The following is an 18,663-nucleotide window of genomic DNA, read 5'->3' as shown; positions in this document are numbered from 1 at the left end:
TAATACTAAGATGGTTCTGGAATCAGCTCAAATGGCTCTATCCATTAAAAGGCCTCAACAGTCTTAAACAGAACCTAGCGTTTCTCGCTAGGTACAATATGGGTACAACACATACTCCACGACTGCATGTGTGGTTAATATGAAAGCGCTTGCCGGAGTCAAAACTGCAGAAAGTTTGGTATTACCTCTGAAGCCGGCCTTTTTCTGCTAACAGAAACGCCATCGGCAATTTCCTCAAACTCCACATCCTCCACGCTTTGCATGGCAGTGTCCTCCATTTTTGCTTAGTGCCTTACCTCCGTATGGCCTATATACTCATGAACAGCCAAACAATTTCCATCCTGACGACCCAAAAGACTACAATCAACATGATGATAAAAGAAGGTCTCTGCGGGGCGGAAAATTAAACCTCTCCCTCTCCCACCCACCCCTCTCTCTCTCTCTCTCTCTCTCTCTCTCTCACACACACACACACACACACAAAGCTCCATGCAAATCGACCTGCATCATTGGGATGCCCAGGGAAAAACCATCACACGTTTACTGCAAATGGCGACGGGGGATGGTGAGCACCCTTAGTGATCCCAGCAAATGGTTGTTGACATTAGATGGCGGTTGGCGAAAGAGAGTTTTAAAGGTTTGATGTGTGCTAAAAGTGCTCGATACTTCACACTCGAAGGAGAAATATGCCACGTGGCACAATTTTGATTAGACGTCGGAATTTGCAGAAGTGAATTTCAAGTGTTGGATTATAGAGCTTAATTAGTTTTGATTTTGAATAGTAGCATTGGATCCCATGCAATGACAAACAGCTATGGGTTCGCTTCAAGAGGATATGTGAAGGATGTTGAACATGACATGTTCTACAACATGATGTTCGTGTGTCACGGGGAGGAAGAGAAAGAGGAAGAGGTGCCTACTTTGCGTTTGTTGGTGACCGCCCGCTCCTCGACCATGCAAAGCATGCTCCTCACATCCAACATGGCCAAAACCAAGCTTTCTCCCATGACCCTTCCTGGCATGGATGCATCAACTTTGTGGATCTGTATAGAGTTCTTCTACACTAGAGCTGAAGCTTTCTCGCTTAACCCTTCCTGGCATGGACGCATCAGGTCGTTGCTGCAAAAAGATTTGCATGCGATTGTGGATTTTACTTTGCAAATACCATGCATTGCATTTGACTAGGATAGATCAATAGTCCCTGTCTGCTTGTATCTTCGTTCTCTTCACCAAGCATGTGACACTGGCTCTTTGACTCCCTGACCGTGACCTCCGACCACATAGAACATTCCATCAAACCATAATTCTAGACACTCAAACCTCCAAAAGCACTTAAAACTATGTGTTATTCTTGACAGTGATTGAAGTCTGACTCAATTGACGAGGTTGATTCAAGAATGCCGATTATAGGTTATTACACTCTTTTTCTAAACTACTACTTGCATAAAATGGTTGATCCAACACTGGAGGATGAGCATATGTCCAGCTCTAACACCAGAGATGCATAAAGTGGCACATGAGGGGACATGCTCATGACAAGATTATATTAAACATGGAGCAAGTTGTGCCAACTCCACACCCTACGTTGTATGGCTTTTTCTTTTTTTGATGGGCACAGCATATCGGGCATGATTTGCATGCGAATGCATAACCATATTGCTACATAAATTTCCTCTTCAAATCTTTCAAATACTAATATTAAGTCTTTTCTTTTTCTTTTTTGCTTATGATGTCATGAGGATTTTACATTGCATAGAGGACTCATCCTCAACAATCATCGTGAAGTTTACAAGTAAGATATAGTTTTCATTCTTATTTGAATTTTTTAGATATTGTATCATTTGGTTCAAAATCTATAGTTATTTCTCCAAATCTTGTATTGAAGTGTAGCAATCAAGCACCCAGAGCTTGTTGTTGATTTTTGGTGTGAGAATGTATTTTCAAGAGATTTGATTTTATTATAGAAGGAGCAAGCATTTCTTCGATCTGGCTCCAAGGTACAAGAGATGGCCATGGTTTTTTTCTCTCATCATTTAGAACTTTGAAATTATTTGTTGTTGGCTTTTTTATAATATAGACATTGGCTTTTTGATCACTAGTGGTTATGGAATCCGGATAAGAGCTGCAATGTTCTAAAGCTTTAAGTGTTTAATGACGATTAAAGTACATTTTGTTCTCCTTTTTGTTTAAGTGTTTTTCTGGTGTTGCATTTAAAGGGCATTTTTTTTGTTTTTCGTCATAGGGAAGCTTTTATTCAAGCCTTCCTTAGCAAATCCCATGTTGGGGTAAAGGAGATGTGCCCTTTGCAATAAATGTCGGTCGCCCATTGCATACACTTTCCTTATATTTGTACATATACAATGAATATGGAGCTCCTCATTCTTGAGTGTTGCTCCACCCACACAACATTGTTATCCTTCTCCCCTTTCCCACACTCCCCTTTTGTGCACCGCACACTTTCAATTGGTATTAAAGCCACTTTGGTCGGTAGTGCTCCCTCAACGACAACGGAGCTCAGCCATGGAAGCTTGAGCTTGGCGGCTTCGGATTGGAGTGGATCCAACGGAGGTAGAGCTCCCCACATGTGCACCCCTCCCAAGCAAGATATGGAATCTTGAGGGAGATTTGGCATCTGCAAAAATTGGGGAGTGCAACATGATCCGGCAAAGTGAGCATCTTCGAGGCAGCACTAGACAAAGGACAGCTCAAAATTGAGCGATCTGCAACAAGCGCTGTAGGAGAATCAAGATATGGCAAAGTGAGAATCTTGAAACTTAAAATCTTAAGCATTGGAAGCTTTTGGAACTCACGGGCAGCAGCAGGCAGTAGATCTTGCTTGGACTCTTGAGCTAAGCAAGGCTTGGGATCTGGAGAGTAGCTGTAAAAGAATCGACACCAAACAAGCAGTGCTAGTAAAAAGCAAGGCTTGTGAGCAAAAAAATCGAGAAATTCTTTGGAACTTTGGAAGGAAATCAAGTAGCCAAGCAAGTGAAGAGGAATCGAAGGCAGTTGAAGCGGGGCAGCAGGTGAAGACAATCGGGAAAATCAAAGGCATCGAGCTAAATTGGGATAGCAAGTAAAATCAGATCTGCAAATTGTGTGTGCTTGTGTGTACACCTACACGCACAGACACACACACTCTTGCCAGAGAGGGAGAGTGAAATCGACAGAAGAGCAACAAGAAAACCCAGAGAATCAAAATTGAGCATTTTTTTACGGGTGTGTTCACACACACACACATACACAATTCTTGAAACCAAGAGAGAGAGTGAGACAGAGAGAAAAAGAGAGGCATGGCAACTCTCTTGGTTGCGAAGAAAAGAGATAGGGTGAGTGCGCTCTTGGCGCATGCACACACACTCATATGAATATCAGCAAGTAAGCCCGAGCATCCCCCAACATCGGATCAACATCCCCGGCATCCGCGGTCACACCTTGACATGCCGGAGGCACAATTTTTTTAAGAAACCTTCTTCTTGGCTTTGAGCATTGGTGGCTACGGCATCAATGTGCTTCTGTCCGAGTGTCGTTCTCGGCCTCGACATAGCAAGAGTGACAGAGAGAGCAATTTGGCTCTCCTCTAGCATAGTCTCGACATCTACTACCATCCCATGCTCATCAGAAGCGGTTTTGCTCCGACGGTCTCATCTCTGGTATCCCGGTCTTGACACAGCAGGAGATAGATCTAGAGAGAGAGAGAGAGAGAGAGAGAGAGAGAGAGAGAACTCATTAGCTCTCCTCTAGCCCACATCCAAAGCGTCTTGGCTTTGACGTTGTCTCCTTGATGATTTTTGCTTCAACCCATTTCTTATTCTGCGATACACATCCGACACATACAGCTCAGACGAATTATTCCTAAGCGGATTTCCCACGAGCGAGTTTGACTCTTGGACAACATTTATGACCACACGTGGCTGGTTGTTCTATGTATCTGATTTTTTATCGATGCATTTTCCAACCAACGAGGTAGCGATTTTGTGCAGATTTATGCTATGTATGCATATGCGGATACAACGTCAGCTAGTTACAACTCATAAATGATAGATTCATAGGTTTATAGAATTTTTGGATAGGTGCAGTTTTCCACAGAGCCAATCGTTCAAAAGTCAATTAGCTTGCCAGGATTTTGGTAGTTCATGTATGCCATATGTGGATTTTTCTACTGAGGCATTTAGTGTTTGCTCATGGTTTACACGGTTTTGGTGAGATTTTTGAGATTTTGACCAAGATTCAAGGGAAAATCTACCAAATTTCCCTAGATTCTTGCCATGCTTTGTACGTATCTGCAGTTTACTTGTTGATGGCTTAGTGGTCAAGCATGACTCCCACTTTGATACATTTTGTTAGTTTAGACACGGACTACTATTCTTGTATCCACTCTCGCAGGAGTGACAGTAGTTGCATATGCTCGTGTACAGGTTCTATTGGTGTTTTGGACCATTGTTAGATCTTTGCAAGCAATTTCCTTCGGGGATGTGTTTTGAGCATTGTGTTTGCTCACTACTTGTGTATATAATTATGTGGTTTACGCCCAGTTGAGCTACTTGTTCTAGATTGGGCTCACTTGGTTTTGTGACGTTGTTTATGCTTGTAGATTGTGGAGTCATTTTATGGATATGCAAGCATCAGTTTCTATGTAGTTGATCATGGTTATGATTGTCGAGTGATCTCCCACTTTGTTGCAATTTTGGCCCTCTTTATGGTTGAGTTTTTTGCTCCCTTTACAGGGGAGACTCTGTCAATTTTCTTTCGGGATTTCTAGCCCATACTTTTGGTTTCTTGACATCCATATAGCACACATGTGTGATAGTCTAGAGTCGATAGTGATGACTCCTAAAAGACAACGATCTTGTAGTTGTTGGTATATGCGATGTTGGCATTGTGGTCACATAGGGCACATTAGGTGTTGATGACGTATGAGGCACCAACGAAGATGCATGCGTGATACATATGAGGTTTTGACACATGTTAGAGTGGTGGCTTCATATGCGAGTGATGGTCATGTCACATTTACCTTTACCGTTCCTCCTGCTTACATGTCTTTGAGAGGTGGTATTCTCCTCGTTGGTTGCTAGATGAGGATACAGTTTTCCACGTCACACCACATTGTGAGTTATTTAGCACTTATGTTTGCTTGTCATTGCCCAGTGATGCATTTTATACACTATGGTATGTGCACTATGCTCCTCAATTGAGACAGATTTTGATCTCAGTGAGATAGTTAGCAAATTATGGATGTCAGATATTGCTTAGAGAGTAGTCTTTCTAGTTACATTGCAGATCTTTAGTGATTTCCAAGGGAGCTTGAAGTTGCTTGGCATATCCTATGTATGTATTAGAGGAACGAGATGACATAGTCTTGATTTTGTTGTTGGCATGCGTTGAGCAAGAAATGAGTATGCTCGAGAGACTGAGCATGTAGCCATGTAGGACATGCCAGTAGAGTCTATAGAGACAGAGGTGGAGCAAGATTGCTCTAGTAGAACATAATAGGTCTTGTTAGATTCTGTGAAGACAAAGATAGAGTGGGTCTGCTCCCTAGAGACATAGAGAGAGATGACGGATATGCAGTTCTTTGATATGCTAGAGGCTAATGACTTGATGGTAGGACATATAGTTTCGCCTATGGATGAGAGGGACATATCCATCCCAATGTAGGTGATGACACATCTTATGTGATGAGTAGTATTTACGATGCAGTTCATGCAGATAATGCTGAGAAGGGTAGTACAGCTAGATTTAAGATTCACACGATTTCGTCAGCGTTCCAGCGTCTCATGTACGACCTACTATTGTTGAGGCCTAACCTAGCAGCTACTATGGGAGAATTTGCAGCAAGGATTGTCAGTAGTACGATGACTGACACTAGTGTGATGCATTGTAGAGCTATGTAGACCATACAAAGTTTTCTACGAGATTTACATGTAGGCACTAGCATGGATACGTACGCTCCCCTATCACTACATCATATACGGTTGCATGTAGACGAGAGAGCGAGCTAGTTGGTGTAGGTTGAGAGAGTCTCTCACCTATTCTCTTGTACATACTAGTAGTTTAGCTAGTAGGACCCACTTATTGGCACATTTGCCTTTAAGTGGGAAGTTGTTGGGGTAAAGGCAACGTGCCCTTTGCCTAGGGCCAGACATCCAGTCTCCGACCACCCACTGCATACACTTTCCTTATCTTTGTACATATACGAAGAATAAGGAGATCCTCATTCTTGAGTGTTGCTCCACCCACACATCATTGTTCTCCTTCTCCCTTTCCTCCCACGCACGCACACACGCATCTCCACACCATGCACTTTCATCCCATACCTCTTCCAAGGTGAATTATGATCAATCGTCTTCTTTTGCAGACCCCGAACATCTTCACTCATATACATGACTGTGTTCAGGATTTTGCACGTGCTTTGGTGATCAAGAAGTCTTATGCTACCTTAAATAACACACAAAGGTCTCTCTCTCTCTCTCTCTCTCTCTCTCTCTCTCTCTCTCTCTCTCTCTCTCTCTCTCTCTCCCTCTCCCTTCTTGGAGTAAATTTAAATGTTAAAACTTATTCTTGCAAAATTGAAAAGTAGTCTTTCATAAGTAAATTCTTTTGCGAGCTTCAATAGCAAGTAATGGTAGTTGTAGTCTTCAAGCTCAAGAAATTGTTGATTTGTTATGTATTTTTAGTATCACTTGTGGCACTTTATCTTAATCCTTTTTCATAAATATCATATGTTCATGAGTAAACTTAGTATAAATACATGTGAATATACATATGGTCATGCACACACCTTGTATAAACACATGTACATATACATATGGCCATGCAAACACTTAGTATAAAAAAATACATGTACATAGACATATACACACACATTCATCCTCTTCCAAAAATGCCAAATCAAGGTGCCCGATGGACCAATTAAAGTGTAAATTCCAAAATTAAAGATCAAATTTTAGTAAAATGAGGGGCTTTTTTGGTGCCATTTGAAGCCTGCAAAGTGGAGTTCTCTGACAAGCTAACCCATTTGTAACTTTTTCTTAAAAATGGCCATAATGATGGCAGTGCAAGCGAGTGTACATGCCTTTTGAAATGCACTCAAGCCACTGTTGCCCCATCTTGCTGTTGTTTCCCCTTCCCCCTTCTCTTTCTCCTACTTTCATGTTTCCCCTCGGTGCCGGCTGTGTGGAAGTGTGTGCCACCCCGAACCGACGGTGTTTTGTGTGAGAGAGTGAGATTGAGCGGCTGTGAGTGTGTGTAAAGGTGGAGACAGACCGTGGCAGCAGGTGTGCGTTGTGTGATGGATTTGTGGAGTGTGTGAGCATTGGAAATTGGGCAGGCGGTGGTCGGCTAGTGTAAGGTGTGTTTGTGAAGATGTTTTCCGAGAGGATAGGGGTGCTATGGATACCCTGAGCTATAGAGAGGCCCTTGTGTTTGTGTCGGGCATGTTCCCCCATTCCCCCTCTCCAACACTACTAGTTCCAATGTCAATCAACCCTTCATCTGGTAGGTCATCAGAAGCTATTGCTTCGATCATATTTAAAGGTACGAGTTATGGCATTTTATCCCCCTCAAGTGTTACCCAGGTCATCCCCCTATATCCCCAAGTGGCTATGGTTGTTTCTAGGTGGACCCAATCCACATTGTTAGACTCAGTCATCCCAGGTAGAACATCCATATAAGGGGAATGTTCCCCAACATCAGTGTTATTTTTACACGTGTAACAATACTGCAATGGGGCCGAGTGAATAGTGATGTCAAATCTATGATCAATTATAAATCTATATCCTAGAGGAAATGCTCAGCCAGCTACAAGATCAACTCGAATGACAAAGTCTTGGAACTACAAGTAGACATGGTTTTTAGACCAATCATGCACCATTTTTGCTTCCCTCATGAAAGGACATTCTAAGATCATCTCAAATGACATAGTGTGCTTCGAAAAATCCATAACAATAAAATTGTGCCTTATTTTGTGTCCATCGACCTTGATCTTGAGATCCTCTACCATCCCAATAGGTTTAACAATTGTCCCATTGGCCATCTTTACCACTATGTTTGTAGTCCCAAGGTGAGGTCTTCCCATAGATTCCTAGCAATTCTTAGTTACAATGCTAACCCCAGTGCCCCCATCAAGGATTCCCTTCACTGTTAATCCCTTGGTAGTGATTGGTATGGTCACATTGGATTCATCACGTTCAAAGTATTGTCCCAACTTGTTAACAGGTATTTCAACAACAGAGTTCTTATCTAGGTTGGGTTGTGGATCTAAGTGCTCCTCCTCTATTGGCACCTCCCTAGCTCCATCCATCTGTGCAAATTGTGGTAGCCCGAATTTCAGTTCTCCATTGAGGAAAGCTCAAAGAGCTAAGAATAGCTCGGGGTATCCATATAGTTTAGACATGATGGTGGTTCTAAATTCTGAAGCCATGAAACCCATCAATTTGGCAGTATGTAACAACACTTTTTGGGCTTCAATCCCTTGACATGGGGAAGACGGGATCTCCATTTATTTGATAGGGTTAGGTACTCCCTCTGTAAACATTCTCTCCAACAAGAAGGGAGTACGCCCACTTCCCAATGACTTGAAGTCACTTTCTTCTTGGATGACACTAGGCATGGCTAGTGGTATATGGTCTTTGTGAGGTTGATTTTGCGTAGGGAACACTATGTCAATATTCTGGATCTGCCTAGGTGCTAGCTCTAGATCCCTTTGGGTTTCTTCCACCAAACTCATTAATTGCTTGACTTGCTCAATCTCCTCTATAGGGTTTGGGTAAGTTCCTATCTTCTTCTTGGGTTCCTTGGGTCCTAGCCATTATGGCTCATGATGATCTTCCTTGTTTTTTTCTTTTCTAATGGTCATTTTAGTCTCCATGGTCTCACCTGAATCGGAATCCTCTTCAGTGTTGTTCATACTTACGGGATCGTCACTAGTCTCTATGTTGGTCTTTGAACTGGGGTTTGACTTCTTTGCTTTTTGCGATCTCTTACTTTCTTGAATGGCCTTGGTGAGATCTACTAAAGACATCTCAGATATCTTTGGCTCTTTAGCACTAGGCTTTATGGTCATTGGTTCATTGCCCCGATGCTTGCAAGCTAGTAGATTTCGGCTCAACAGACACTATTTCTCCTTGAATCATTAAATTGTCCTCCAATTGGATCGCATTTGTGGTGACTGCTTCCCAAGTGGTGATTATTTTAACGACTAGGCCATTATAGATATCCTCATGTCGTAGTCCCCTGATGAATCTATTGAGAAATTGGTTATTATTGAAGCACTCATTTGGATTACAACAAAAATTCAAATGATTCAAGCGACTAATAAAGTCTCTTAGGGACTCTCCTTCCTCTCATTGGGCTTTTTGGAGCTGAGATGCTACACCCGAAAGTACTACCTCTCGTATGTACTCTTTCAAGAATAGTCTCCTATGAGTAGGTTAAATCACTTTCTCTTCCACCCTTTGGGTTCTATACCAATCCCCAGCCTTCCCACTCAAGGTCAGGCTTAAAGCATTACTCTTATGCAGGTCATTGTGTTCTCCTAGGGAATCATATATTTGTTCAAATACTTTGATATGCTTTCTCACATCCCCATCTCCACTAAATTTTTGTGTGAGCTTCGCTATTTGTACTGCCTTACTTCTAGGCTCTCTATCAGGCGTGTTACACATATTTTTAGCAATAGATCGATCGATAGCTTGAGAAAATGTTTCCAAGTCACCCAAGTGAGCAGGTATAGTGGGGACATGTGCTCTCAGGACTGCATGAGGAATGGGGTTTGGCATTAGGTTTGGCATATAGGAAGCCCTTGGGTTCCAAGTTGGGTATTATGTTTCTCCACGTGGTGGCCCAAACCTCATATGTGTGGCCCTGGGCATAGCAAACATGGAATGTGACATGTTAATGCTCGCTGGTATAGTCTCATTGAAATAAGGGATTGGATGTTGTGGTCGTGGATTATAAGTTGTTGAAACAATAGGAGGGGTAGGAGCTATATGAGGACGAGGTCCTATAGATGCATATGATTGATACACACTCGTAGGTACTGTTGTAGGCATTGGGCCACCATGTAGCGGTACTTTACTAATAAATGAGATCCATGGCATGTTTTTTGTCATGCCCATCACTGGGGTAGGCATGGTAGTCATGGTGTCATCAAGAGAAAGATGAGCTAAACTTGGAAATGTAAAGCTATCACTTGTGGGCTCAGATTGTACTGAGACCCCTGGCGAAGCAACATATGAAGGATCGATCGGGCTTATTAAGGGAGTCTCCATTTGTGATAAGTTGGTTGCTTAGCCTTCCTTGTATCCAAGAATCTCATGAGACCCATTGAGGACATGTGGATCCCTTTTTTTTCTCTCCAACTCAATAACACTATGAGTGACATCACAAACTCTTTGTTGTTGCTCCTCTATGCTAGTAGCACCCGATGTGGATTGTAGGACATCTAACCAACCGCATGATATGTGTGACCTATGTATAGGTCGGTTAGATTCTCTGTTTGTAGTTCATACTCCCAGTTTTCATTTAGAAATTCTCCATCTAGGATTGAGGTGCTAGGGGTGTCCTTTGAACTAGATGCAATGTGGCTCTCTATGTGTTGACCATTAGTGGTTGCTAATTCAGGAGCACTTGATTGCTCGACTAGCATGGATGTTGACATAGGGGCCCTCATCTTTAGCTCTCTCAATTGCTCTACCTTGCGTAAGCTCTTGATTTTCTTTTCCCTAACTGCAATGGTATATCCCTCAACCTCTTGCACTTTGGCAAGGATTTTACCATCAGGTAATATAACCTCGGAGGGGAATAGCTCTGAAGAGTCAGGGGGTGCAGTGAATAGAGTATTCACATGCACACTCTCTAGGAGAATGGGATCTACATTGGTCATGAATGGTGAATTCACTTTCCCACCCCCTTCATTTACATCGTTAGTTCCATGTTTGGAGCAAGTGGCTCTACTTAAAGTCTCTTTCAAGCGGCTAAATACGCTCAGCCCGGACCGTGGGCCCATGGCATGCATGTCTTGGCTTGAACTATCAGAATTGGACATGCGGTTACCTTTCATGATGACGTAGTCAGAGGAAGAGCTACTAGATGCAGTATGTGGGTCCTGAGTGGTACTACCTTGGGTTCCCATCGAGGGCCTAGAGTCTTATGTGGAGGAATAATGGGTGCCCGCGTAAACAGAGACACTCTCTATATGATCATCCTCTATCACACAACCAAAGCATAGGTGCATGTGACCTCAACACTCTAGAAGTGTTGGTGAGTGCCCGTGAAGGCTGCTCACCTAGTTTTTTGGGTGTTTGCAACCCAAATTTACTCTCTTTTTTTTTTGGTTTTATGGTTCTTTTTTCTAACCAAGCCAGGGAATATGGTGTGTGGTAGCTCAAAACGAGCTTCATGGTTAGAGGGATGTGCCGTGCTTTACAGCCCCCGATTTGGTTACTTAAAGCCCTCAGAATCCTAAAAACAACCTTTTTCTAGTCATCGGGAAGAAGGCTAAAATTAGTAAGTTCAAGGGGTAAGTGTGAAGGGAAGGGTGGAGGACCTGTCCCACATGCCCTCCCCTCACTTGAGGTGCTAGTCTTTATATATATAGTAGTGTCTATACTATATCATAGGACTGAGGCCTGGGATCGGGCTCGGGCTCGGGCTCAGGCTCAGGATCATCCTTCCTTTTAAAATAATTTTTTTCACAAAAAAAACGTTTTCTTTTCTATGGATAATGTTCACCTGCGTGGGTGTCGAGCTCATGCACAAAGCCTGCCTCATGCCGCACACATCTGCACCTGGCAACTTTGTCTAAGCTACCTACATCTAACAGAACTAATTAACACTAATTAGCACTACACACACACTACCTAACATAGCAAATTGCACACTGACACAATACTCAACCTGCTCATTATCTACTGCTCACTATCTACTGCACATTATAGAACTACACTAACTAATAGACCTACTAAAACCTACACCTTACATAGCTTAGCAGATCTAACAAAACGTGCACATTGCAGCACTTAACAGAGCTAACAAAACCTGCTAAAACTTGCACATTGTAGCCACTAACAGATCTAACACAACTCAGAAGAAACCAGAAATGACATAAGTGAATGGATTCATGAGGTAGCACTGAGTGCTCCTCAAGATTAGTGTAAGGCAATCCCCAACATCGGTGCCAAAAATGTGTGCTTTTACTACACGTGTCGGAGGTTTGGAACTTGCCAAACACTGTGTGCAAGCCACGAATGGCTGCAAGCACACAACTAGACTATCTTAGCAAGCTCAAAGAGGCCATGGTGTGTCATTCACCACTCAATGCTTTTCATCGTGAAGGATCCTGTGCCGCGAAGAAGAGGGAGCCGCCGTCGCCGTGCTCAACCGCCTCGCCCCCCTCGATGCCGCCACAATGCTCGATCACACACACACACACACACACACACACACACACACACACACACACATGTGAGCACAGGATGGAGAAGAAGATAGAGGTAGAGCAAGAGCACTTCTTTAGCATGCACCTCAAAGAATGAGGATTTTAGGTCATCATGGACCTTTTATAAGAATCTAACCCATTCACACATGGGCGCCCACAGTGACCGGTGATTGCAAAAATACGGTAAAAATAAAATAAGAGGTGCACCTCTCTTGGGGATCACCTACGCACCTATAGGACCAACAAGCCCGATACATGACTCAATTAAGTGATAAGGCATCCATCAAGGGTGATAGGGTGTCCGTAAGTGGTTAACAAATACATAGCTCTTGTCTTTCCCTTTTACAATTTAGTCTAACTCTATGAATTTCTCTCATTCTCTCTCTATGTATATGTATCACCTCTACTTTATAACTCTATGGAGTGAGTTCCAATAAGAAGAGGAAATTGGAATAACCTCTCTATCACCCAATTGTGGTAGATTGGTTATCCAAGTTGCCCCTTGTGTAGCAGGTCTTGAGTTCAAGCACTATTGAGTAGATCTTTGAGCTCTCTTGGGTTTATCCTTACGTCACTAAAAACCTCTTCTCTTCAATTAGTAAAGTATGTATGGGTGGGTTTCTTAGATCTTTAAGGGTATCATGCCTTGAGTTCAAGCTTATCAAATACCTCTTTTAGGTGGAAGCAAAGATACATGTACAAGAAACTATAGTCCTCGACATAACTTTTCGCTGGCTTGGAAGCTTGGATAAGAAAGCGTATTTCAAATAACATAGTAAATTTAGGAAATAGTTGTGATGGCCCTTTTACAAAAGCTGGATTTTTCCCACCAAGTATCTTTTTGGTAACCTCCAAAGAGAGTCCCAGACCCGTCACCCCATGCGGTCATGAACTATCAATTCTCCTAATGACTTCAATTTTTGAGCAATTTTTCCTTTTGCTAACTATTCCATGGCACGAGAGATCCATACAAGAGCCTTTTATATCACAAAGATACATAGGAGGCTATCACTACAAGATGTTGGATGTTCAGAGCTCGGAGTTCTAAAGTTGTGTGTTTAGCAAGTCTCTCTCTCTCTCTCTCTCTCTCTCTCTCTCTCCATATATATATATATATATATATATATATATATATATATATATATTTGTGTGTGTGTGTGTGTGTGTGCGTGTGCTGTTGGAATTAGGGTTGCAGAGAAACGCACACAGCTTGGAGAAGACGAAGGAAGCTCAAGGCACACAATAGAGAGCGTGTTTCTTAGTATGCAATGGAAAGATTAATAGCCCTAGAGTGATGAGCGTATATATAATGCACGGAGGAAAAACCCTCCTAAAGAGGGAAAAAATGCCCCGGCGGTCCTAGTGTGTTCACACACATCACTACCACATGTATATGGTAACAAATCTCCCCTAGAGTGATGCCGTGAACGAGAGCTTGCACATGGGTAAAGGGAAGTGCCATGCCCTGAGGACATGTTATTCTGTCATAAGCCTTGTCCAGGTCCAACTGCAGCAGAATGCACTCCTGCTTTGTGACAGTTGTGTATTCGATGCTGCCCATTGCTGCCAAGATGTTATCGTGAATGGACCTTCCTTTGATGAACCCATGTTGATGGGGTGAGATGATCTTGGTTAGTAAGGGGGCTAGTATGAGGGCTACTGCTTTAGCTATAATTTTGTAGGCCACCGACATCATCGTTATAGGGCGCCAATTCTTCAATTGAGAACAATAGATCCTCTTGACAGCCTACCAATTCTTAGACCCTGGGCTATGCATAAATCTGCTGACCTGTGAGACTATAAATTGAATATCCGGCCTCGTGTTGCATACATAAATGAGGCAGCCAACAGCAGTTTGGTAAAGAGTGACATCAGCAGGATCGCTAGCATCATGTAGACTCAACTTCAAACCTGTTTCCATGGGAGTGGCAATAGGTTTGCAATCCTCAAAACCAAACTTACATAGCAATGTCTCTATGTAACTTTTCTGACACAAGGCAATACCACCATCACACTGCTTAAACTGTATGCCCAAATAATGATGCAACAGCCCCAAATCTTTCATCTTGAAAGTAGCATTTAAATCAGCCTTAAATTGAGCAATATGTCTCTCATTTGGTGCAGTGATCAGCAAATCATCAACATAAAGAACCACGATGAGAAATACATCACCCTCACACTTTACATACAATGTGCTTTCTGTTGGACTGTTACGAAAGCCTTGTTTGACCAAATGAGTGTCAGCTTTCTCATACCAAGCACGAGGAGATTGCTTCAACCCATACAAGGCCTTGTTACATTTGCACACTTTGTCCTCTTGTCCTTTTATGACAAAACCGCGAGACTGCGTTACATAAACTTCCTTAAATATGTCACCATTCAAGAAAGCAGTAACAATGTCTGATTGATGTACATCCCAACCAAAATGAGCTGCCAATGCACATAGAAAACACACAGTAGTCATACGACAAGTGGGAGAAAAAGTCTCTTCACAATCTATGCCTTTTTGCTGTGCATAACCCTTTGCAACAAGTCGAGCCTTATGGCCATCAATCTCACCATCCGGCTTGCGTTTCAACTTGTAAACCCACTTCGTACCAATGGCCTTTTTGCTAGGAGGCAAATCACATAAAGTCCATGTGTCATTTTCTATAAGTGCATCATATTCTGATTCCATGGCAGCCATCCAATTTTCTGAATTCTGTGCTTCATCAAAAGTCAGAGGCTCCTCAACATCATGTAAGCTAGACACAGCCAAAGCATAACAATCTGATGCATAAGATGCATGGCGAGAGCCTGAACGAGTACGACTAGACAAAGGTGCATCCAATTTACTGTCACGCAAAGTGTGCACCAGCCATTTTGGCATACCTCTAGCCATCTCATTTTCAGCCCTTTCCTCATCAAGTACATCATGTACATCTGCATCAGTAATAGGCTGATCTAAAACATTTTCAGAAACCCCCATAGGCTGTACATTTGCCTCATTGGAACTTACATTCGTATTTCCACCACTGAAAAGAGGCAACAAAGTGTCATAAATGTCCTGTGAGCGTACATTACTGTCTCTAGTACATGACAACAAGGAATGCCATGCTTCATATGGAGTAATAGACTGCAAAGCTTTCGTAGGACACTTGTTTAGTACATAAGTGGCACACATGATGGCCTCAAGCCAAAAAGAATGTGGTAAAGCTTGACTTTTGACCATACATCGTGCCATTTCCGTCAGTGACCCGTTTTTCCTCTCAGCAACACCATTTTGCTGAGGTGTATAAGGCACTGTACATTGGTGTTTTATCCCACGACTAGCCAAAAATGCATTAAATTCATGAGACATATACTCCCCCCCTCGATCTGAACGGAGGGTGCCCATAGTACATTTCGAGACATTTTCAGCCATAGCCAGAAATTGTTTGAAGCACATAAAGACTTCGGACTTCGCTTTAAGCGGAAATACCCATGCATGCCTGGAGTAATCATCAATGAAAGTCACGAAGTACAGGTAATTGCCCAAGGACGGACTTTGCATGGTCCCACAAACATCACTATGCACAAGCTGCAACCCGCATGTGGCCCGGACTGAACCATCCTTTGGAAATTTAGAACACTGCATCTTACCCAAAATACAGCCTTCACAAAACATGTTTGACAGGTGCTTCAAGAGGCGGCAAAGAAGCAACCATATCAGATTTCTGCAAAGGCAGTAAACTTGCAAAATTCAGATGACCAAAACGTGCATGCCAAAGTTTTTCATCTGAAATAGCCCTTGAATCTGCAACAACATTTGCAAAATTTTGTCCACACTTGTTATACAAAGTGAGCTTATACAGCCCACGGCACAAAATCCCAGATGCAACAATTTCATCACCAAAACTGAGATCATGAACTGTACATCTGTCATCCACAAATTTGACTACAAGTCCAAGTCTAGCAAGTGCGGATACAGATAAGAGATTCTTCTTGATCCCACGTACATAAAGTGCATCAACAAGTGTGAAAGAACTGCCATTATCAGTAGTAAGCACAATCTCCCAACTCCCTGAACTGGATAAGAGGCGTTGTTGGCACAAGTGACTGAATTCCCATGAGGGACAGACTCGAGAGAGGTAAACAATTCACGATGTGAGGTAATGTGCTTTGTAGCACCACTGTCGAAATACTACACATGTGAATCTGCAGAAACTTTCTTTGAGAAGCAAAAAAAGCCTGTTCAATTGCACGCTGTCTAGTCCTGTTTTTTCTGGAAAGTGACTCTTGCAACAGCAATGTGCATAATGCATCAAACTTGACAACTTCTGGATTTCCTTGGGTCATAAGTCTCCAAGTACTAGCAAAAGTCTGGTAAGAATCTGGTAAGGCATCAAGAACAGTCTGCACAAGGGAACTGTCTGAAATAACTTAACCTACAGAAATAAGTTGCTCATTGATATCCTTGACACTAGCAAGGAAAGTGTCCATGTCATCTTCCTCATGCATAATCTTTGACTCCAGATCTTTATGCAGCAAAGAAATTTTAGCCTCATTGCGGCTTGCATAAAGACCTGCTAGAATATCCCAAGCCTGTTTTGCAGGTTTTGCTGAACGGATGTGAGGAACAATGGTGAGCTTCACAGACAACGCAATCAATGCATCTTGTGCATCCTTAACATCCCAACGAGCTTGTTATTCCGTAGGCAAAAAAACTCTAACAGCTGCAATCCTTGCAGCAAGACCTGCAACATCCTCAACATCGCCTACATCCTCAGAACCAGGACGTACATCAATGCCTTGCACAATGTTCCAGACACCCTTTGACACAAGAATATGCATCATATAAGCCCACATAGGGTAGTTGTCCCCATCCAACCTGTCCTCAGCAGCAAACATCTTGAACACATCTGTGTTGTTGTTGTCAGCCATGGTAAATGCTGCACCTGATGTGAAAACTGCACGAAAATTGGAGAAACGGAGCAGGAGCAACCTGTGCTATATAGCACAAACTGTAGAAGACTGTAAGGCACCTGCTATGAAGAAAACGGCACTGACAGAAATTCTGCACAAAATGAGAAAATAGCATGTGCAGTACTGCCTGTAGTGGAAACGGAGGCCGAAATGAGCCCAAATCAAAATTCTAAGCAGACCAAGCTCTTCGAGTTCTCCCAAAATATTTATCGACCTACAAACGCTCGCCAAAGCTCACTGAAATCGGAGAAAGTGAGCAGGCGTGTACTGGAGAAGCTGGCGACTAAGCCCGGGAGGACGTGACCTGCTCTGATACCAATTGTTGGAATTAGGGTTGCAGAGAAACGCACACAGCTTGGAGAAGACGAAGGAAGCTCAAGGCACACAATAGAGAGTGTGTTTCTTAGTATGCAATGGAAAGATTGATAGCCCTAGAGTGATGGGCGTATATATAATGCACGGGGGAAAAAACCTCCTAAAGAGGGAAAAAATGCCCCCGCGGTCCTAGTGTGTTCACACACATCACTACCACATGTATATGGTAACATGTGCGTGCGTGTGTGTGTGTGTGTGTAAAACGAAGAATCCTCATCTCAATGAACAAGCAATATACTCTCTCTCTCTCTCTCTCTCTCTCTCTCTCTCTCTCTCTCTCTCTCTCTCTCTCTCTCTCTCTCTCTCTCTCTCTCTCTCTCTCTCTTATGGCTACCTATATTCATGTCTTCTTTCTTTGAAATTCAATAGACACATGTATCGTACATTAAATTGTAATGTTGGTAGTTATTATTAGTCAAGAGAAGTCAGTTGCTTGGTGTTTAATTCTTAAAGTTGGAAGGTTTCAAATGCAAGTTTTGGAACTCAAATGGATTCACCAATAGCAACTACCGATTATGGTTTGATAGCTTTGTCAAAACCTACCTGGCTAAGAGTTCCAATTGGACCCTCCAAATTGCCAACATGGAATGCAAAGAAAACATACATTTGTCCAAGAAAAGAGAGCAACATGTAAGAGAAGAAACGTAAATATTGCAAGACCATTACGAGAGTGTTGAAGCAGATGGTACCAAAGTACTAAAAATATGAAAGAGTGTTGTCGCTTGCTTTTAGAGACAGACATGTGACTTAGACATAGCCACTCAAAGGAAAGTTCTCCAACAACTCATGCTTCAGACTTGAATTGCTAGGCTATAGGATCTATCAAGTAAAGATAGATTACTTACATGCTTTAACACATATTGAGCAACCTCACTTAAAAAATAAGATGTTTGTTAAGAGTTTCA

General features: G+C 42.5%; 1 protein-coding gene across 1 annotated transcript in view; it reads right to left on the bottom strand.

Moving 5' to 3' along the window:
* LOC147452380 (uncharacterized) overlaps window positions 1–626 on the bottom strand; it is a 283,958-nt gene extending 283,332 nt beyond the window's left edge. Inside the window, exons 1-2 of the mRNA XM_086518094.1 lie at window positions 502–626; window positions 186–341 (exon numbers count right to left, since the gene is read on the bottom strand). Of these exons, the coding sequence (XP_086374220.1) occupies window positions 186–278 (93 nt within the window). The 5' untranslated portion in view covers window positions 279–341; window positions 502–626. The remainder of the gene's footprint in view (window positions 1–185; window positions 342–501) is intronic.
* Window positions 627–18,663: the final 18,037 nt, after the last annotated feature.

This window comes from Adiantum capillus-veneris, chromosome 8 (genome assembly GCF_014529385.1).
Source record: "Adiantum capillus-veneris isolate H3 chromosome 8, ASM1452938v2, whole genome shotgun sequence".
NCBI lineage: Eukaryota > Viridiplantae > Streptophyta > Polypodiopsida > Polypodiales > Pteridaceae > Adiantum > Adiantum capillus-veneris.
Note: the sequence above shows the minus strand (reverse complement) of the source record. Positions and strands in the feature narration are given on the sequence as shown.